The 22,824-nt window shown below is 43.5% G+C and overlaps 1 protein-coding gene across 1 annotated transcript; it reads left to right on the top strand.

Annotated features, from left to right (window-relative positions):
* Positions 1-8,639: 8,639 nt before the first annotated feature.
* On the top strand, positions 8,640-21,827 carry igfbp5b (insulin-like growth factor binding protein 5b). The gene is made up of 4 exons (XM_029530324.1): positions 8,640-8,973; positions 17,082-17,296; positions 17,792-17,911; positions 18,596-21,827. Exons 1-4 carry the CDS (start codon positions 8,640-8,642, stop codon positions 18,725-18,727), a joined length of 801 nt encoding a protein of 266 aa, XP_029386184.1. The 3' UTR covers positions 18,728-21,827.
* Positions 21,828-22,824: the final 997 nt, after the last annotated feature.

Raw genomic sequence — 22,824 nt, 5'->3', positions numbered from 1 at the left:
TTGACATTAATGGCTGGCATTTAATGACTCGGGCCCAAGTTTTGCCTAGCTTTAATGTACACTTGTCTGATAATGTGTGCATTGAGTCTTCCATGTGCAACGAACCTACTGTACATCCAACACAGTAGACAGGAGTGGAGAAGAATCTCTAAAGCTGCACAGCAAGAACTTGAAAGTGGGCACTCATGTTTAGGGTAGAATAGCATTGTAGACAATTCATGAATGTAATTGTGAATGCAGCTTCCAATGTAAAGATCTGTGAGGGGTTAGTGTCAGTGCCAGAGCATGAGTTTAGTCCACTTGCCTTTTATTAGCTTATCAAAAAGGATATTAACATGTGATAAACATCCGATTCTGTAACTGGAGCCCTACTCAGTCACAGTCACAAAGTCCAGAAGGTCAACATTTACTAGCAGTTAACCTAATGACCCCTTGACCCTAACCCTTATTCTGTCCTGTGGAAACCAATGAAGTCCTGTTTTGCGTAGTGCTGCTTTGTTAAAGGTTCGTGGCCTGAAGCTTCCAGATCCAACTACCCCGATGGTTGTGAACACATAGCAATACAGGACATTACAGTTATATATTCACCTGTGCTTTTGTCTGCCAATAGGTGGCTTAGATAAAACTGGGCAGCGGTAACCTCTTAAACTCACTGACCTAACTTTGGGTCAATCATTACATTTTAAATTCTGGTTTTAATTGTGAAGCTGTCAAAGATACCAAATATGTCTGGCTGTATTCATGTTTAGTATGCGTGAATTGATTCAGAAAACATTGTGAATATTTTCATTTGATAAATGGGTGAGTCACAAAAAACCTATTTCCCACAGTTTAAATAATATACATCCTCAGTGAAGAGCTGGATGAAGCTGTTACGGAAACCACATGTTAGATGATGTTGAATGAAACATTTCTCCAACTTATTGGCTGCTTAGGGGCAAAGAAAAGGAGCTGGACCTGGAGATTTGACCAAAGGTCAAATGATCTTTTTACCCTATTATCTCTCTAGTGATGTAATTGTATACCTATATCCAAACAATCAAGCCAACAGATAAAATGTTATGGTAACCGCAACGAATGATGTCAGAAAATACAAAAAGAACACCCAGGCCTTCAATCAATGAAGTCGAGTAAAACACGTTGCTGCTCACTCAACAAAACAAGAAAATGAGTCAAATAAGTTGTGGTTCGCAGAAATGTTTACAGCAGGTCAGCAAGAAGCTTAAGCCATATTCTCATTTGTATATAAATACTCGTCCAAAACACCTCCTTGTGATTTGGAAAGCTGCTGTGTATAGAACAATACAGACAACTTTAAATAAGCAGTACTTGGTAAAGCATGGTGTGTCTGTGGACAGTAGATCCGACTGTCATCTGATGCACAACACTGGTCCAGACTTTAATGTTCCACCGGACTGACAGAAGTAAAGCTCCCAGCTCCCACTGATGGTGATCCCTTAACTTTTCACTGTGTCGTCATCTGAAATTAGGTTTCTTCCAAATCCTGTGACACCACCTTCATCCTAGGTGACCGTGGAAAAACAAATTTGGTGAAAGTAGGCTGTTAAAAGGCATACCTGCTTACCATCAGTGTGTAAGCCGAAGCGCTGTTGTCCTGCAGCACAGGCTATTACTATCATACCATCGAGACTTAGTCATGGTTTGTCTAAATTGTTGTTCCGTATCATTGAGAGTTGCTTTTTCATTTTCCTGTCATGGAATCTGATTTGGTGGAGTACAACAGAGCTGCTCTCCAGCATACTTCTGGCACTAAGTGAGGTTCAGCCATATTGACCAAAGGTTGGCACATACACTATCTGAGCTGTCTGCTATCAGTGTCTTCAGCACGGAGCTGTCGCAGCACCTGGCACTGAAAGCGGCATGTTGGCACGGCTTTAGTAAAAGTCATAGACATTAGCTTTGGCCCCACAAGGGACTGAGAGGAACGTCATTTGCTTGAGAATATTTTCTTTTTCCCTCAGCTTTTTACATTGCTGCATTCATTGGACTGACTCTTCATTTTTAGAAACGCATATAATGCAACCGACTGCTTGTGTGAATGATTTTTCAACAGCTATTCAAACAAAGACACTGTGATTTTTATTTCATCTGTTTAATTTTTTGCTGAGCTCTCTATTTCAGTATGGCACTTCTCTAGTGTGTAGATGTTTACCAAGCTTCCCTGAACTGTTGACTTCGCAGGCATTCGGTTTAATTTATAACAAAGTATTGTCATGTTGATCTTAGTGTAAGACATTATGGATGAGAGCAAAATGCCTAAACTGTCAAATTGAAGACATTGTTTGACAGTGTTTAAAGAATACTTGATGTGCACTTGATACAAAAATTTAAATATTTGCAAGCGTATTTGTAAGTCACTTCTGACCTGGACCCGTCACCGCGATGCACACACAGACTCACATATGGGCATTAAACAGCAGAATGCTCTTTCGCCAGGCACATTGCGTAAGATGTCCTGTCCATTACAAGCATGGGATAGAAACGCAGTTTAGGGCGGATCATCGTCGGGGTTGAAGAAGTGAAACAGCAGGGTGGAGAAACCACAAATACATCACCTTTTAACAAAACCCAGCATTAGCCATTTCAATCTAAAGGATTGGCCACGAACCAGGCCGCAAAACAAAACCATCTCGCAGTGCCCGCATGCCGCTCCCCTCAGCCTCTCGTTGGCTTCATGCACATGTTTGACTGGCCTTTGTTTTGGAAATGCTTTAGGCCAAGCATACATTAATAGACTATAAAAAGACTGCCACTTGTGCAAGGTTTTTACACTTAACAGCCAGCTTATCTCAATCTGCAGTTTCCATCACAGCGCTCAGGTAAGCCTTCGCACTGTCTCACATTACAAGACCATGCAGGTTTCCTCATGGTCGCACTGAGGCAATCCGCCGTTAATGGAAACCCACAGGGCGCTCATCGCCTCAAAGTTCACCGCGCTGTTGACAAGGCCACCATGGCAACGCTGTCAAGATGCAGTCCAAGCTGAAGCCTCTTCAGCGCTTAGTGAGTCAAAAGCTTCATGCACTCTATTCCACATGAGCTGGTGTGTGGAGAAAACAGACCACTTTTATGAGATTTATTTATTTATTTCAGAAATGAGTTGGGAGTAGCTTCTAGCAAGCCAGCGCACAAATAAAGAAAGAAAACAACTTCTCTTTCCAGTCATTTACAAAAGTAGATTAATTCTGGCAGCGTGGATTTCAAATGTCTCAAGGCTGATGGGGATATCAGTGTCTTTGTATTGGAGCTATCAATAGATCATATTTTTGCACTGATATTCGAGACGCGACATTAAAATTTGACCATATCAGCGCTCGAAAAAGTCAATAATTTTACTCTTTACCACAAACAAAAGACTCCAAAACAGCATTTATACCATAATAACATATTGAAGTTCTCCAGTGAAACCCAGACAAATGAAATAATTTTGGGTTTAGGAACTCTGCTGCCATCACAAAGAATAAAAGCACCCTCAGCGATTATTTCTGGAAATCAAACCTCTTTGTGTGCCCAGTGCGTTGGTCAAATCCCTTCTTTCTTGCCTTGGTTCACATTGCACGCCTTCATGTCTTTCTCACACTTTTATAGACAGTACTGACTCCACAGCCTCTTCATTTTTATTCTGTAGTTTAAATGACACAATGCAGACGGCGAACAGGTTTATTCCCGGAGCCGTGCTGTCTGGTCTCTACAGATATACACAACAACACCTTTCTGTATGTCCTTGGAAATGCGACTGTTTGTGTGCCCGAGAGTGTTTGTGTATCACGCACTCCCCTTGTGTATATGTAAGGTGACGACTTGACAAAGTGGAACAAGAAAAATTACTCTCTGGCATTTGTTATTTTCCATCTATGGGGAATGCAAGGACATCACACACAAATACACCTGACCATGCAAACACACACACGCACACACACACACACACATTCACACAGACATAAACATACAATCAAATACATACTCTACATATGGTGAGTTCTCTGAGCCTGCACAGTGTGACAGCTTACTGGCGCTGGCAGATAGTGCTGACATAATGAAATCACAAGTAAGAAATGTGCAAACCATGCCTGTTGGTTTTTTAGTTAAATATAAAGCAGATAGCGTTGAACACACACAACTCTGAAACATCTGTGGCTTATACCCAAAACAAACCCAGTGACCAAATGTTTTGCATTTGTTGAATATTGGAAAACTGTCTATGATCAGTTTGTTGCATTAACCAATGAATAACATTCTTCTGGAACAAGGTGAAGTCATTGATTTGTCAGATTTGAAAAAAAAAAAAAAAAAAAAAAATGGCCGAGCCTCTTGGCCACTCAAGTGTCCAGATGTCTTCATCAACCAGTAACTTTTTGTTATTGCAGACTAACAGCCCACTGTCCTCCAAATTATGTTGGAATTGGACAGTTGTGCAGGTCATGGTTTCTGTCCTGTGGCAGCATTCAGTGTGTGTGACTTTAAGTCCTGTGACCTGTGGTCAGGACGTCGACAAGTTGACACCATCGCAAACGTTAACATAGGCACATTTACTCCCAGATTCTGTCTTATCAGCCTCGACTCCAGGGCCAAATTCTTCCCGTTCTGAAAGACTCTCTTAAAATTATTATTGCTATCTATAGTAATGTGGATGGAGTCTATGGGAGAAAGTAGGGTTGTGTCAAAAGTAGACACAACAAGCCAAATTTCAAGCAAGAGACAAAAGTTTGTTCCAAGATACTGACATCTTCCAGTTGTGGAATGCCTCTAAGTTCTTTTATCCAAATACTGTACTTTAGTGTAAATTTACAGTACTTTGCTTTTACTCAAGTGTGTCCAATTTAAGCCATTATACTTCTATTTCACCATAGTTCACCTGGCACAATGCATTCGCTTCAACTCAAACAGCCATAAAAATGAATTTATAACACAGAATAAATTTCTCTGCTCTGACTGTTTTGACTTGTAATGCTCCTTTATTCACGACACCACTGCTAATTTTCAGATACTTTTACTGAAATAGCATTTTCAAAGCATAACTTTTACTTTCATTTTAAAACTTTCAAATTTATGACCTCATCTTGACACAATAATCCGTCATGATTCTGTCTGGTCTTGCGGGTTTTGTGATGTCATGTGTTTCTAAATTGTCATCTTTTATGTCAAATAATATTGGGATTATCCAAAAGGCTCATGGATCAAGCTCCATTTTTATGAAACCCTTTCACTGTCAGTTTACACAAAATCACTCTGTAGGGAAGCTGAGGAAATGTGACTCCTGCTAGATTTAAAGTCGCTGTGCTTGCAGCTGCCCTCACTGGTGATGTCACATGCCACCATTGGATAATACTACATCATTTTGTAATTTGAACAATGCAACCACTAGATGGCAACACGTTTGGGACGCTCTACCTCCGTCCAATTGTTGAAGAAAACCTGATGAATGATTGACAGTTAATTAAATAAATCTAGAGAAAGAACTCCTGCATGACTTTGACTATGTAGTGTTATTACTGTTTTATTATATCTAGTCTATCAATTCAATATCATAAGCAGTGCTGTTCAGTATTTTCTAGTTTTGGAGTTGGAGTGGAGCTTCATGCCTGTGTTACATTATAATGCTTCAGCCCAAGTAGCCCACAAGAGGTTCAGTTGGACTCCACTTACACTACTGAGGAGTTGAAATTGGCAGTAGTTAAGTGCAGTAAATGTAATCTGGAAAACTGCAGTTCCAGGTGATGAGTCTTCTGGCACACAAATGATGCTACCACACAAAGAAATCAATCAGCGAGTGTTTGCAGTCCAGAGCAAGACCTATTTTTTTTTTTTTTTTTTTTTTTTATAGCGGCCTTAAATCAGCATGATGATGGATGCGTTGATGCATAAAAAGATCTCTCCTTTTTTTTCCCCCTGCATGATACTGTGCAGCTTTAACTTCAGCATTTTCTCCATGTAATTTGTCATCAGTCGTCTCATGCCCGGATGAGATTTGGTGCAGGCATCATTAATCCGTGCTACTTTACTGTCTTAATCCCGTTCATTGATGCTGCTCGGGGCTTGGTCAAAGTAACTCAGATTTATGTCTTAGTTCACTCTTGCAGGGTTTTTGGAGGGAACCTGGACTCCCTTCTATAGCTCTACAGCTACAGCTACAGAGCTGGTGACATTCTTAGCCGTCACAATTGACTTCACGCAAGTCACAGATGGATTAATGTGTACTCTTTTTTTTTTTTTTTAAGACGAAGAAGAATTTAGCACTGTGTGTCAAACTGACAAAGCTCTCAGCCCGCGCCAGATGTTTACGGTTGAATGCAAAAGATGGGAAGTGATAGCATGGATGGAGGCATGTAAGGGAAACCAGAGGAAAAAGACATGGGGGGAGAGAAAATAAAACAGCCCAGATATGTAAACAGTGGTTATGGGAGCCTCCAACATCCCCTGTAAACCACGTTTTAAACAATCATGGCTGAATTGAAGTAGAGGAAACACTAAACATGTGCTGCGGTGGATTACTTTTTTGAGACTGATTCCAGGGCAAATTGGAAATGCCCATGTGAGTCTGATTTCATATTAGTGAGATTATGTAATTATCCAGTCACAGATTCCCGGGGAACATTTCATTTTCAGAATGAAATAAATATTACTGGTCTGTTTTTAGATTAATATGCGCCAACCCAGAGGTTGCATTTATATATATATATATATATATATATCAAAAGTTTGGGCACACTTTCCTATTCATTTGAATGAGAAGGGGTGTCCACGCATTTGGCCTGTACTGTGTATATATATATACTGAGAGTGTACAGAACCGAAGTCCAACAGTGGGCTCACTCCTGTGGTCATATCTGTGATCTCTGAGGTGCACACAGGAGGACAGGAGGATGAACTGCTCCACACTTTATCATTGTTAACAGCGCCTTCTAGTGGTCATCTGCTGAACCAGGTTCACTTCTCCGTGGATCAACACTTAGATCATAAAGAAAACAAAGCCACGTTTAGGGAAATGACTTTCTGCCATTTATCAAGCAGTGAGTGGATGAATTACAGCCTCCTGGCTGTTACATCTGCCTGCTTTGCTTTTAAAAACCTGCAGAGATGGTAAGGCAGGAGAGTGGGCCCGTTAGGAGCAGGCTACATATACGGTGCAGGAGAAGAAGAAGAAAAAAAAAAAAAAGAAAAGAAAGAGGGAAAGCACAGGCTGAAGCAATCAGGCATCATTCTGCGTGCAGGCTATAAAATCATAAGAGCCCAGTTGCACTTAAGTTGTCAGGCCAGTTGCTTCAAATCTCAGAGTTCGTGACATCTTCCCCCTTGTTTTTTTTTTTTTTTTTCGGTTTCTCTTTTTCTTCTTTGCACACGACTTTCTCTTTTACCTCATGAGAGAGAGAGAGAGAGAGAAAGAGAGAGGGCGTGTCGGTTTAATTCCCCTTCAGGCTACATTTGTATCAATGGTGTCCGATGGAAGCAACAGGTGCAGGCTCTAAAGGTGACTTATTGACAGTGTCTGCAGCAGCAGGTCATGTATGCATCACACGCCTGCTCCACTTACGATTTAAACCACCTAATGGATTTTTATTATCATTTCGTTTCCCCTAACCTGAAATGCAAAGCAGCTTTTCCTTACTGGGGATATTCCACTGAAACCTGTAAGACCAGGGCACTTATGACTCAAGCAGAAGGAGGGGGTTACAGATGATTAATCTTTTTATGGCAAGAGAAGCATAATGATGGAATAAATGTATTTTAAGAGCAGACTAAAAAGTTTTCTCTAAAGAAGACGAAATAGTTTCATTCAAAGCACACACATTTAATGTATCTCTCTCTATATACATGCTTCTTTCTTTCTTTCTTTCAAATGTGTACATGTCCGTTTGTGTGGGATTTTATGGCTGACTCGTTGATGGTGACACTTGTTGTGTTTCACAGTCGCAGTGCTCCGGTGCAAACGTGCAGCGGCTCCGGCTCTGATCGGGGTTGCGCTGCTTTCAGATGTTGCCTCTTGCACCTCGGCATCAGTTCAGCATTTGGGGTGAAAGAGCGATCCTCCTCCTCCTCCTCTTGCTGCTGCTGCTGAATTAAAAAAAACTGTTTGGCTGGCTGCCAAGCCGTGGAACAAGTGCGCCTCCCTTCTCTGCTGTTTAGCGTATTCATAGTTAGGGGTTTGGGCTCGGCTGTTCGGCTGTTTTTAAAAAGGCAAGGCAGCTCACAAGTTGATCAGTCTGCTCAGGAAACCTCTGCTGGAGAAAGTATTGGAGTCCAAGCTGAAGGGGGAGAGAAGTTGAGATTTTGTGCAAAGAATTACTTTGCTCCTGCAGAGGACAGTACCACCGGAAAAAAACAACAGCACATATATTTGAAATTGGTCATTTGAACTTTTTTTCTCTTTTTCTTTTTTCATTTTTTTTTTTTATGCACAGTGCACAGCTCCAAGCCTGTAATTCATGTGTGTGTGTGTCTGTGTGTGTGACTGTGTGTGTGTTTTTAAATAGATAGCAACACTCCTGGATAAAGACTCTTGGCTTTAGCTTTAAAAATCGGATTATCTGACTGAGGCATTGTGTTCATTAGACCAGTCTACTTTTTCCCCTCCTCTTCGCATTTAAGGTTTATGCTATAACCCGAAGAGAAGACCAACAATGATTCTGAGTTTTTGCCTCTTGCTGACATTTATCTTGGGGCTGTCCGGGTGCTTGGGCTCATACGTGCCGTGCGAGCCTTGTGACCAGAAGGCTCTGTCCATGTGCCCTCCGGTCCCGGTCGGCTGCCAGCTGGTCAAGGAGCCGGGCTGCGGCTGCTGCCTAACGTGCGCCCTGTCCGAGGGGCAGGCGTGCGGCGTTTACACCGGGACGTGCACCCAGGGCCTGCGCTGCCTGCCGAGGAGCGGGGAGGAGAAGCCCCTGCACGCCCTTCTCCACGGCAGGGGAGTGTGCACCAACGAGAAAGGATACAAACCTGCTCACCCGCCCATAGGTAAGAGCCGCGCCCGTCCGGCAGGGCTGCATGCCGGGGAGAGCCGGGCTCACAGAGCCGCCTCTCCCCCTCTGTGGATCTGTGTTAACAACATCTTGTCCCATGCTGGAATACACTGTGTGTATATATGTGCGTGTGTGTGTGTGTGTGGGTGTGTGTGGTGTTGCACCGTCTAGGGCTACAAACCAAACTGAATAGGGTTAGATTTCACTATTGATCTGTTCGTTTTTAGGAGATGAGATTCCTCCTGTGTGTTTCTGCCCGCTCCCCGGGTCTCTGCGGAGCCGTGGCAGCGAGCGCACCTTGATGACCGACAGCATCCAGCTGCACGGGCGGCGCGCTCTGTTTTTAGTGTTATATCGTTAGGTGATGTGTATTTTTTTTAAGAAGGAGAAGAAGGAAAGAGCAAACAAATAAGACAGACAGAAAGAGGACCAAGAGGTTGTGTTTGCGGTGCCGGATAAACTGTTGCGGGCGACTGGACGCTCCGCAGCGGGAGGCGCACATGGTGTGATCCCGACTGAGTGCAGCCTGTGCTGCGGGATAGCGGCCGTCCGACTGCGGGTTCGCGGCTGACAAAGTCCACGTCAACCCCCCCCCCCCCCCCCCCCCCCCCCCTCCCCGTTACCATCATCGTCATCATTATTATCATTATCTCATATTTGCATCTCAATTCATTAACGAATTTGCGTAATGCTCTGCCGCCGTCTCTGCTGCAGATCTGCTGGTCTCAAGTGGGAGAAAAACTTTTGCAAAAAAAAAAACAAAAAAACACACTGGGGTTTTATGGAGCCAGAGCTTAATTATGGACTATTGGGAGGGGAAACGCGCAAATACTTTAAGTGGAGCTTACTCTAAAATAGAGTGTGAAAGATTTTCCATTGTCGCGCCGGAGCGCACCAGCTCCCCTGTACCTCATCTCTCGGCTCATTCTCACACGGGATGTGGACTCGGTCCGGGCTGTAGGGCGCGCAGAGTGTGGGGGTGCCCATTCGGGGGCGCGCAAAACGTTGGCTCCTGTCGGGACAGGACTGGGATAGAATAATGTCTTCGGGCTACCCCTGGGGTGGTGTTTAGAGTCGGATTACCTCTAAATCTGTAGTCTGTGCGTGAGAGAGACACGAGAGGAGAGAGACAGAGAGACAGACCGTCTGACAGACAGAGGGGAGAGGGGAGACAGCAGCCAATAGCCTTGAATGATTAAAGGCATTTCTGGGTAGAAGTCTACTGTCACTCAATAGTTTTGGCAGCTTGTCAACAACTAGATAAGTAGGTGGTAACCACAAAGGTTTTGGCCTCATGCCTCCATCTATAAAATAGGGCAACCACTGGGCTCATTTGGCCAGCTGACAGAATCATTAGGCTGTTTGCAGCCAGCACAGCAGCCTTCACCTCTCTGCCTCATGAGGCAGACCAGAATGCGCCTTAAATTTTGCAAAGCATTGATCTCTGACTGGGACCATGTGAAGGCAGTCTGTGTGTGTGTGTGTGTGTGTGTGTGTGTCTTTACTTTCATGTACACTTGGGCGGAATTGTGTGGGTGTGCATTGTTGTTAGTGTTGACACCTCAGGGAGTTTTGTCTTACTCTGGCTTTGCACACACACACACACACACACACACACAGACAGGACCTAACTTCTTTGTTGGCCCACAGAGGTAATCAGAGCATCTTTTCCTGCCTCTGGCAGTGCATTCATTGCATGGGCGCTCAGTCACAACGCAGTGATTCAGCAGAATGCCTCCGGCTCTCTCTTTCCTCTGATGGGCCTTCTGTCAAACAGCTCCGCCGATGGGAACTGTTGAGGTGAGCTTCTGGTTTCCTGTGGTGTGGGGTTGCAGCTGTCTGTGTGCTGTACCAGCTGAGCAAGGCAAACACAGGGAGGAGGAGGAGAGGGAGGAGCTCAAGTGTCCGCCACTCTCAGGAGGCCATGAGAGCTGCAGCCTACTAAATATTGACTGAGGTAGCTAAACAATGGCAGAGAGGAATCTTTGCTATCCTACAGCCCCCTCCTGCCCCCCAACCTCCCGTAAGAAAAGGAATCCTGGCCCATCGCTCTTGAGTCTGGGTTCACTTCCCAGCAGTGCATTCATTCATATTTTGCTGTGCACTGTGCTCCCAGGAGTTGCATGGATTGTAAGGCGCAGGAGGTGGTATGTGTGGTGTCGGGACACTCCGATTTTTTTGTTAGCCTCCCTCCCACCTCCACCCCTCACCTTCCCCTACGATTGAATCAGAGCCCGGAAAGCTTGCCAACAGATATGACTTCATGGCAGCAGGCCCCCTCTTCCTTCAAGCTCTTGAAAGGGGGCCTTATGTTTGAACAGATTGCTCTGTGCCAAGAAACAAAAGATGATTAGGGAGTGGCTCCAAATCCAGAGCACCAAACACAGTGCCCCTTATTAGCATAGCAACAGGAAACCTGCTGACAACTCTGACGGTTTGCATTTACTGCGTCTTCTTAAGTGTGCCTCTAACCTGTTGCCAGTTCAGCGGTTTGTCACACGTATTTGTCATTCATACTTACAGCTAAGCAACTGCAGGCTTCTGATGCTTGTTTGCCAGCGAGCTTCATGTATGCCTGAATGCTAACACGGTTACCTTCACATTTTTAAGCACCGTAAGGATTCGCTTGTCATCGCATACTTTCAGACAGCTTTTCAGATTTGAGTGTCCCCATCTGCTTTTTCCATGTCCACATCATCGCCGACCACAGCTGGTTATTAGCTCGAAACCGAAAAACTGGTGCAAGCAGGTAAAGGCAAAAAAAAAAAACCAAAGAAAAAAAAGAAAATGCAGATTCTTCCCTCTGACTGTACACACCTTAGAGAGTATGGCGGCTGGTTGTCATTAGTCCATCTGCTGTGGACATTGCATGCCCATTTCGACATGCCACATTGGATATAGATCTGGTCACATGTGGTCCCAGCTGCCTGCCAGGTTCATGATGGGCTCATGTGAGAGGAAAGACTGCATGTGCCTTTCCATCCGTCTCACCTTGAACCTCTGACACAGCGCAGTGAGAGCTTAGTTTGCTGCAAGTGATCTGTTGCAGGTGCTAGGGAGAATTATTGGAAAGGTCATTTTGTCAAAATATCACACGAGGACTTGAAGGAAAAAAAAAAAAAAAAAGCATACAATTCTTGGAAAATGTGACCATTAAGCTGCTTCTGGGTGTGTGTGAAAAACAAGGAAGACAGAAAAAAAAGGTCTGATTTCTCCCTATTTAACTTTGGAGAGATATCTGTTCGCCTTATCGGTCGCTGACACCCATCCTTCTGGTGGCAGCAGCAGCTGTGAAAGAAATCAATACGCGCGATTGTGTTTCTATGCTGCATGCAGGCGTGCGATTCAAAAAAGGTAGGGGTGACCACATGCTGGGCTTTAAAATGATGTCACGTGTTTAGTCTTGATCCTTGTGCCGCTGAGATCTCACCGCTAACACCTGGTTACACGCCAGCACGGGGCGAGGGGGAAGGATCAGAATTGCGGCACCGTCTCCACTTAGACGGAGTTTCTGACAAGTCCCATCACCCTGAAGTTTCTGAGGACTGGAAGAAACACTTAATGTGGCACAGGTGGCAAACAAATACCACAAACTTTTCCACCTCAAGTGAACGTTTCTGGCTACTTTTACACCCTGCTGTACGGGAGTGAGAACACCGTTACAAACCCAGCAATTGTGTTGTGGCAGTGAGGCACCTCCCCGCTGCCCCCGAGGTTCTGTTCATCCACGTAGTTTGTTGCACACACAAATTCTGATTAGGGACCAAATCAAGGAATGTTCTCTCCCCCTGTCTGCTGTGCGAAGCGTTTATTTACACTGTGAGAGCTGTAAACAGGTCAGAAAGTTTGCTTACCAATATGAGCATTTCCTACTTTGGAGGATTGTGCATCCTCTCATAAGTCCCTGTTTTGCGATTTATAATCCTTGAATTGTTCTTGCTGCTATTTATACCATGCATTCAGAAAAGCAGGAAACTTTTTGATTGCAATGAACATATTCTGTGTGCACAATACCATGGGAAGAGTTATTTCCTGCATATTCAGTGGCTGATTGAGAGTGTGCACAGAGCTGGACAACAGAAATTCCACTGAAACAACAGGACACAGGGCTCAAAACACAATTCCCTTATGCTAGTGGTCAAACATGGACAGATCACTTGCAAGAGAACAGATTTCACCAGTCATCAGTCTCATTTAACTGGACTGCAGTGGATGTGTCTTTTTGGATCAAAGCCACGACAACCCCACAAAAATATGACTGGCCAACTGTGCTATGACATTAGTTTAACCGGGCTTTACTCCCGTGATATTAACTTTTAAAAAGCCCCTCCGACCCGTTTCACTTAGGCATCTAGATTTGGGCTGTTACACACAAACACAACTTTAGATACTGCAGGGTTATCAAACCATGGCCTTCTTTCAAATATGAAGTATCTGAGGGAGTCTGAGGTCGAGGGATGGTTTCCAAATGTTGTTCTTTATATGACACAGGCCCCTCAGGCTAATTTACCCCAATAATTATCTTGTCATACCCCCCGTTGAGATTAAACGGCACAACTATCATCACTCTCTTACTTCTTGCAAAGATGCAATTTCAGATGGTACACAGACACTGACCTTAAAGGCATGACAAAACAAATCTGGTGTAATGCTGGGAAATCCAATAAAAGGTGGGAGAAACTATTGTCCAGCCTTTTTTTTTTTTTTTTTTTTTGTATTATTATTATAGTCCTAGGGATGCAGTGGAGAGAAAAATCCAAAGTAAGGCGGGCTTATCTTTCAGACTTGGACTGCTGCCTGCAAGAAACTTTGGATATTCATGAAGCATAATTGTGTGCAGATGTAAATTTTTAAACAGAGAAGTATCAGGTGCACCTCCTTTGGCTTCTCTGCTCCTCAAATCCTGATGAAATCTTTAGCTGGAGCAGTGAGGGGGAGGGGCGGGGGGAGAGAGATAGTGGTGCAGTTTTGGACTCAGCTGAATGGAGGAGCTACACATGACTTGGCTTGCTTGGCTCCAGTTCAGCATCTTGGCTGAGTTTCAGGAGTTAAACACAGACCCCTCTAAGCCTCCTTTACAAGCTGGGTACCCTGAGCATGGAAAAACTGAGTTTTTGTGGCTGCACTGAAGAGCCCACTTCAAGAAGAGATGAATTTAGCTTTTTTTTTTTTTTTTTTTTTTTTTTTTGAGGTGAATACAAGTCAGACCCCGTTGTCTTTTACAAAGACTGTATGAATTTTTAAAAGGTATTCGTAACATTGTTCTCTGAGGTCAGGCACTCTCTCGAAGTGACTGACTTCCGAGCATAATTGATATGCCATGGCTCAGAGCTTCTACTAGTCTGGTCATTTATATACTCAAATGAGATTACACATGTAAGAAGAATGCACGTTAAAAAAACAGTCAGTTTTTTTTTTTTTTTTTTTGGAGCAGCAGAATTTTTCACTGCCAAATATGTGGCATTTTAATCAAGTGCCCAGGGAAATGATTAGGCTCTACAGCAGAAATGAAGAGTTTTTCCACAGTGGTCGCATGCATGGTGCACATAGGAATGCTTGTTTGATGTATTTATTCATAGCAAGTATAGCCTTGTAGTCTGAGCGGGGAGACACAAGGACATATCTAAACATAAACCAAGACCTGCCAAGTCATGAGTTGTGAGATTCATTTCAAAGAGATGGCAGTGCAGCACAGAAGCCAAAGACCCAATTCTGGTAATCAAGCCCCCCGCCCCACCTCCCCTCAGTTTGTCTCACTCCTCCCCTCCCAGAAACTCCAGACGCTCATGCTGTGTCAGGTTCTTTGAACATCAGTTTTCTCGGAGCTTGCGTCCTTGTTACGTCTCACTGCCTCCTCTCTCCACGACGGCTGTGCATGCGCGGTCGGGCCAGCCATCAAAGTCAAAGAACAGTCAGGCGACTTGTGAAATCACATTTTCCGTTGCGCCCCCGATACCAGCGAGCGAGTGTGGAGGTTGATTTGTCTTTCAGCAGCAGTTGGCCTATAGTCTGCGGCCAACATTCCTCTCTGGTTCAGCGCGTCTGGCCCCGTGCACCGAGGCGGGTTTCCTTGTCAGATAAATATAACCAGGGTCATCCACTGGCACCATCGCTCCAGCCAGTTGGGACCTGGCAAAGTCTCCACAATAACTTTGGACTTACGGGACAGCTAAGCCAACAGTGAGGGAGGGGGGCTTCTTTATGTGGCCTCAAAGAACCTCTGGCTGAGGGTTCAGGCTTAAGAAGCTGAGCCCCAAAGATAGGAGAGGGGGTGGGGGCAAAGTTAAGGATAAAGGACCTCAACTTGCGAATATCCTATCGAATGGGACCTTCAGATCTCTGAGACTGTGGTGCCCCCTGTGGGAGCTGAAATCGCGTCTTAAGCAACATTATTTGGGGCAGAAATGTACAAGCATTTATATCAGTCCAAAGAGCAATTGTATTTTCCTTAGCTTGACATTTCACCCACACTTTAATGTGGGACACGTCGCCATTAAGTTAGTACAGTCAGAGTCTCGGTCCCTGATGCCGTGCAGCAGATTTTCCAGGCACAGCATTCGGCCACCATGCGACATGTGATACAGCTTTCCCAAGCTGAAGAGATCCGCATCCTCACGAATATCTGCTGCTCCGACCGTGTGATTTGAGCTCACTTTTAGACCAACGTGCCACTAGAAATCTTAAGACACTGGAGAGGTGTTTATAGACAACAGGACGGACATCTAAATATCTGGTTTCCTTCATATTCCCATGGACACCCCAGCTGCAATTTGTCTCACATGCTGGATCTGTCTGAGTAGTTCTCAGTTACTGTTACAAGGTGGTGGCGGATGAGTTTAGTTGCTGCTTCATTGGAGCTGTAGGAGTTCATCAGCTGTTGATCTTAGCTCCAGTCCCTGCTCCTCTGTAAACAAATGCTGAGGAACATTTGGTGGCACAAACCTCGGGAAAGCACCTGGTGTTGTGTTTGCGTTAGCAGGGACAAGTAAACGCTAGAATTTTACTATATGCATACAGTACAGGGAGTGATCGTATAAGAGCAAGCGTTAGACAAATTTTTAGCTGTTGACTTTTTTGTTTCAGCTGTTTGGTTTTTTTATGGCTTCATCTTAATGGGCGTTTACTGCTCTATAATGACTGGTTTTAGATGTTAAGGAGATGTTTCACATTCCTGAATCTTACGTTCTGGTTCAAATCAAATTTTAAGACCACTGTCAGATGAAATAACCCTAGAGATTAAATAAGCAAACACATTTCATTTGAAAATTAACACAACAAGAAACAACTACACATTAAGACCTCTAAATATGCTGTATACTGCATTAACTGAGAGGATGACATTTCTTTCAGCACTGAATTTTTGTTATTTATGTATTAAAAAAAGAGATCAAGCTCCTCTGGGGGATGGAAAAATGGTTGAGGAATCAAAAAGTTCCTTTCAGCCTTACGGAGCGTTTCGTTCCTTGTTTTGTTTGTTACAGTTTTTCAGTGTTCCCTCAAGTTGTGCAGAGCAGTTTTTCTTGAAATTCTGGTATTGTGGATTATGCCAGGCAGAAATAGACACTAACTCTCGAAGACAACTAATCATGGTGATGAAACAGAGCTAAGTCAACATTTGTCTTGCATGGGCCATACAGGCACAGAAGTCACCCCAAATGAGTGCTAATATCCGCTGGATGTGTAAAGAGACATTTATGTTCACAATAAGAACAGATGATGGTAAAATGGTTCTATTCCTTTAAATTTCCCTTCATTTTCAAACACAGCACACTCAGTTTGCTACACATTTTCCCTCAGCCGTCACTGTTATAGCTACACTTTTTTTTTTTTTTGCTTTTGTTTGTTTGTGCCGCGTCATACTGAATCCTTTAACCCATAATTCTGAGTCAACCTGCAGTGAGTGACATGCAATAAGTTGAAAATGTAAACACACAACACAGAAAGTGGCATGCATTTCGGCTCAGCGCCAACACTCTCCCACATTAGGTTTTGCATGATAGACATTCTCAATGTTGCCTGCACATCAGCAGATTAACCCACGGCTTTGTTATCAGTATAAAACAATGTGACATGAACCAACCGTCTCTCATTGTTTGGCCACAGATCGTGAGTCTCGAGAACACGAGGATACCATGACCACAGAGATTACAGAGGAGTTGCAGCCACCCAAAGTGCCGCTCCTTCCTAAAGACATTGTGAACAGTAAAAAAGTCCATGCACTGCGCAAGGAGCAAAAGAGGAAGCTGGGCAAGCAGCGCTCCCTGGGCTCTCCCATGGACTACTCCCCTCTGCCCATTGACAAGCATGAGCCTGAATTTGTAAGTACCCAATGTTAGTTTGACACACACTTCCTCCACGTCCTTCATAGTCACATCTTAATACTAGGGCTGTCAAATGATTAAAATATTTAATCTGATTAATTGCAGGGTAGCTGTGGATGAATCACCATTTATCACCATTGCTACATAGAAAATTAAAATGAAAACTTCAATATTGTCATTTCGGTTTACACAAGTTACTAATTGCTTTTGACTTGAATGATGAGTCGGGATGGACGCTTTGGGTTTGTTTGTTTTTTTAAGTAAAACAAATCATCATTAAATAATAATCATGATGATAATCTATGATGAATGCAGGGTCAGGAAGAAAAAAACTGCTGTTGGCTAGACAGCCAGTTAAGGCTTCAGCAAAAAGGCAAAAAAAAAGGATGTGAATAATGTGACAAAAAACAAATATGGTATTATGAGAAGAGAAGGCCCTCTAATGACGTGAAGTACTGCTTGATTGTAACCCTGTGCTGTCTCCCCTCTAAGGGTCCATGCAGAAGAAAACTGGATGGAATCATTCAAGGGATGAAGGACACTTCTCGTGTAATGGCTCTGTCTTTGTACCTCCCCAATTGCGACAGAAAAGGATTCTTCAAGCGCAAGCAGGTGAGTTTTCCCCGCATAGATCTCTGCATTTAAATTTTCTATTTAACTGCACATAAGGTATGAGAGAACAGTCTTTGCATGATCGTACATCTATAGGTCTATGTTTCTAGTTTGTGCAGTGAAAGTATCAAAGGTCTCAGTCCACAGAGAAATCCTCACAGTCTGTAGTCACAAACTGAGCCTTGACACTAGCTGTTCGGACTTCAGGACATTTGCGATGTCACAGAAAAACAGTCACTGCCATTACCTGCTGGATGCAACTTTGTTGATTGTTTACCTGAAATTTATTAAATTGTTATCGGATAAATCAAAACAACAGTCAACATGAAGTAAGGCTCATATCTGCTCTTCTGATTGGCTGCCTCACTTGTAGTTACTGTTGATCTAGTGAGAAGCCTTAGAGAGGAGACATAAAACTACACTGGGGTGGTTTTGATGGCAAAAATGTAAAAGCGCCAAAAGCAGAAAAAGGGAAGAAAGCAAAAGGATGAAATTTTCAGCAAAATTAGTATGAGAAGTAGAAATGGAACCAGTGGATTCACGTGCCCAAGCCATTGTTGGACAAATAAGCTAATAGATGAAACACAAATGTGTGTGATGAATAGGCCCTTGCCACTGTTTCTAACTCGTCTATCTGTCTGTCTGTCTGTCTGTCTGTATGTCTGTCTGTTTTCTGGGCTACAGTGTAAGCCGTCTCGCGGCCGCAAACGAGGCATCTGCTGGTGCGTGGACAAGTACGGGGTCCAGCTCCCTGGCACAGACTATAGTGGGGGGGACATTCAGTGTAAAGACCTGGAGAGCAGCAACAATGAGTGAAAAAGGGGGGAGGACCACCCTCGAAACCCCCTACCACCACCGTCCCCCCCACCCCTCCAACCACCACGCGACCCAGGGCCCATGCCTCCTCTCTGAACCACACCCGTATGCTCCGCCCTCCATTCTCTTCAAGACTTTTTTATTCCCCCAAATTGAACAAAAATGGAAGAAAGCAGGCTGTATATAAAACACCTGTAATTTTTTCTCTTTTCTTCACTGTTGTTGACCAAGCACTCATGTTCAAATGAGGGGAAAAGTTCTAGAAGATTAAATAATTCCCTTGACTCATTGTTCACGGGACCCCTAGTATGAGCCGGGTCTCCTGATTGCTGATCCACGAAAATATATGCACGCAATGGAAATATTTTTATAGAAGCTGAGGGTTTCGATGCAACAATTTGTATGTCGTAAAATTAACACTAAATCATTTTGGGGGGTGGGACGCATCAGGCACATCGATTGAAAACAAGTCAGTTTTTAGGCTGTGGAACATGATGCTACTGTGGAACTGAAGATTGGCTGTTGAGTAAAGGAAAAAAAAAAAAAAAAAACAAGTGATAGAGATAAGCTGTAACAGTTTGACTCTATCTGGGTATGTGGTCCTGTCAGAGCACTTAATTAATAGGGGAACCTGCTTAGATATGTGTACCTTCACAGAACAATGCATGCATGAATGTGCGTATGGATGTATACAGTGCGAGTGCGTGGTGTGTATCAGCCAATGTTGGTATAAGACGGAGTGAGCCTATTACAAAAAAAAAAAAAAAAAAAAAAAAAAAAAAAGGAATGTTCTGATTTCTTTCTCTTTTGTTTTGATTTTTGTCACAACAAGTATTGCTAGTGCTTGAAATGGTCTTGGGGCTGGCCTTCTACTTATCGAAAAGTGCGTCTTGGGACAGACATGGAGCATTCATAAACACAAGAGCGAGCAGATCGTCACAGATGAACCTATGTAAACGGCTCTTCGATCATGTAGCTAGCCTGATATGCCAACTGTGCCTACTTTAAACAGACAATGCCATGCAGGGCGACACAAAGCTTAGAGAGCGCCTGACTCTGATGGGGAAATAAAAGATTCTCCTCAAGCGAGGGGGGACTCGGGTTTGGCCTTTTAAAGTAATCGAACTTGCCCGTCGTGGCCGGCCGCTTCTCTGATCCAGTTGTGTGAAGTGTAGTTTTGTATGGTTTTGTTTGTGCTGTTTTCTTTGCCTTCAGTGAAGTAAAGACCACCCACTTTTGAGCCATGTACCTTTATCAAGTGGTTTCCCCTCAGTACTGCTACTACAGTGTAACCATGGTGTATTACTTTTAAATATAGTTATTGAATGTTGTTATTTCCTGTAGAGACAAAGTATGACAACAATGTAATTGTGCTTGGAAAAAAAAAAAACAGATTTTTAGCCTGTAAAGATTTGAATAGGTCCTTGTAGCCTGTCATGAAAATGACCCCGAGTCGTTTGACCATAGGGCAGTCAAAAAAAGCTAACCCTCTGCAGCCCTTCATGCCTCCTTGCAAAAATTGTCTAGCCGCATCAAACTGGAGCATGACAAAGACAAAAATGTTACAGGATATAACAGGGTCGTAACATTTAGACAACAAGTAGAGTTCTTCTCTCTGTGTGCAAGTCACAGTGCCTTCCTACATGCAAATATTTTAAATAGCGACGTGAAAGTGACATGGATATCATTATGGGGCAGTTTGCTCTCTCATACAGCCCCCACGGCTCACCTCCAACAACTGGGGCTGATACTTGATACAATAGCAAAGTAGTCAGTTCAAAAGTAGAACAATGAATGTGGCAGGTCCTGTAAATGGTGACAGCAAACGCACCGCACTGGGAATCCATACATAATCTCTGCCTGTACCTTGGGGCAAATTCTGGACAAGAACTGCTGCGTATCCGCAGTCAGTTTGACCTTCGTCTTTCGTCGACAACCAATAAGCTAGGATTCTTGCTTTTTTTTTTTTTTTTTATGTGAATGCCAATGTATATGATTGCCAGAGAGGGGAAGCCAAAGGATGTTTTGGAGGTAAATTAACTGTTTCCTTTGTTGCAACATAAGGGAAGTGAAATGTGCATCCTGAGCGGTTTCCGGTTGTGAATATGTATTATCAAGGCTCCTTAGCCCCTCTTTCAACACCAAATCCCCACTACCACTTACAAGGAAAAAAAAAAAAAAAAAAAAAAAAAGCAGCTTGCACTTATTTCAGTTACTCACTATTGATATTGACACACAACGACGTCCTGAGATGTGGTATCATGAAGTTAGTGGATCAAATGATAATAATAATTAAAAAGAAAAAAAAAACAGCCACAAAAGCTAAACGTTGTGTTATCTTGTGCTTACCTTGTAAAGGTGGTGCTTTGAGGTAATATTTGTCGACAGGGGCCGTGCAGCCCATGCCTGGGACCTCTGATACAAAAACATCTTTTAGGGAAAAAAATAGCTTGAAAAGTAAAACAAAGCTAGAGGTGTTCTCGTGGCCTACTGCAGATGAACGCTGAGAGAGAGACAGAGAGGGGGGGGGGGGGGGGGAGGGGAGGAGAGTGAGGGAAGACGATGAATGAGCACCATGGGCAGTGGCCATAATCAGGGCCTAGCCACTTCCCCAGTACGGGGTCACCAACTGCATGACATTAGATACAGTTAGCAAAACAGTCATCAGGAGTCAGAGTCACAGAAATCTGGGGAAGGTAATCCTCAACCAGCACTGGAGAGTAAAAATCTAATATCACCGGGACCCCTTAAAGTCTGGATCGATCAAATGTTGCAGAATTTGTTTTGGATTTTGGCCCAAGGTTCAGCAACTTCCTGTTTCTCACACCTGGTTGCAAGTCTTGACTTCCTCAGGTTTCTCATCTCCTGCATGGTTTAAATCCATATTCACACATCATACTTCAGTAGAACAGTAACTACAGTACAGCTTTTTTCTGAATACATAACACTTTTTGGTTGTAATTGGTTTCATAATTGGTGTTCACTGGCTTGTGAAACAGACCCATCGGTGGCAGGAGGATAGTGGGAAATAAAATGGTCAGTATTTGGAACTACATAAGACAAATAAAATAAAATAAAAAAAAAAAAAAAAGACAAAAAATCTCAAATTATTAAAGTGAATATCACTGTGTAATATTTATTCAACTTGTAATTTATGTACTCTTTTAACCTTTGTCTTTTTTGTTATGACAAAGCATTTATTTAAATAAAGTTATGTATTCATTTAAGCATCCTGGTGAGGTTTTCATTTCTAATTTTACGTTTGTTTTTTTTTTTTTTTTGTCAAGAGGGGCAAGTGGCCGCTAAACTGTCTTGAAATGCACAGTATGAAGAGGAATCATCCTGATAGTAAACACCAAGTAATCTCTGAGGCATGAGCTGATAAACCTCTTAGACATAAGTCTGAGACGGCCAGCGTAGCCCAAAGGATCTCATCCAGCATGCAGGATCTGACTTTATAAAGCCTCGCCCAAGGGCAAGTCACCTGGTTTTCAACACCATAGTCAAAAAGATTGCACAGGAACAAGGAAGTCATTTAACATGAGTTTGAACTTCAAGAGGGGGGCACTTTCTGTTCCAATGACTGGGAAGAGGGGATTAGTAGCCTGGAGGAAGCTTCAACATCATATGGAAAACTTACATTTATTACCACTTCAATGTAGAATGGACCCCTGAGCCACACCCATTTACGCACAGCTAAACACAAGTGCACACACACACGTTGGGGACAGAATGTGGTAAACTCAACAGAATTAGCTCCCGATCAAAGGTGAAGACGCGATGGGACGACCTGGTTAAGTAAAGATTTAAGATCAATGGCAATGATGCCAGCTTGTGAGTCAGTTATTGGCTTTGCATGCATCCACCCACAGGGCTGTCTGGTCAATCTTTCCCTTATAGATTCCAGGACGACACGAGACAGAATGGGACATTTCTTCCTTCGGGGGGCACGTGGTGTTGGTGGTCGGGGGGGGGGTCTTTCCCTGGGGACCTCAGGTCTTTGACCAACTCCAGATGTGGGTGACTGAAACGGGGCATGAAAGGGTGGGGGGATCAGCAGTTCCTGTATGGCAGATCAAGGCTGCCGTAAAGGTTGT

This window comes from Echeneis naucrates, chromosome 21, assembly GCF_900963305.1.
Source record: "Echeneis naucrates chromosome 21, fEcheNa1.1, whole genome shotgun sequence".
Lineage (NCBI taxonomy): Eukaryota > Metazoa > Chordata > Actinopteri > Carangiformes > Echeneidae > Echeneis > Echeneis naucrates.
The sequence above is the reverse complement of the archived record's forward strand: the minus strand, read 5'-3'. Positions and strand labels throughout refer to the sequence as shown.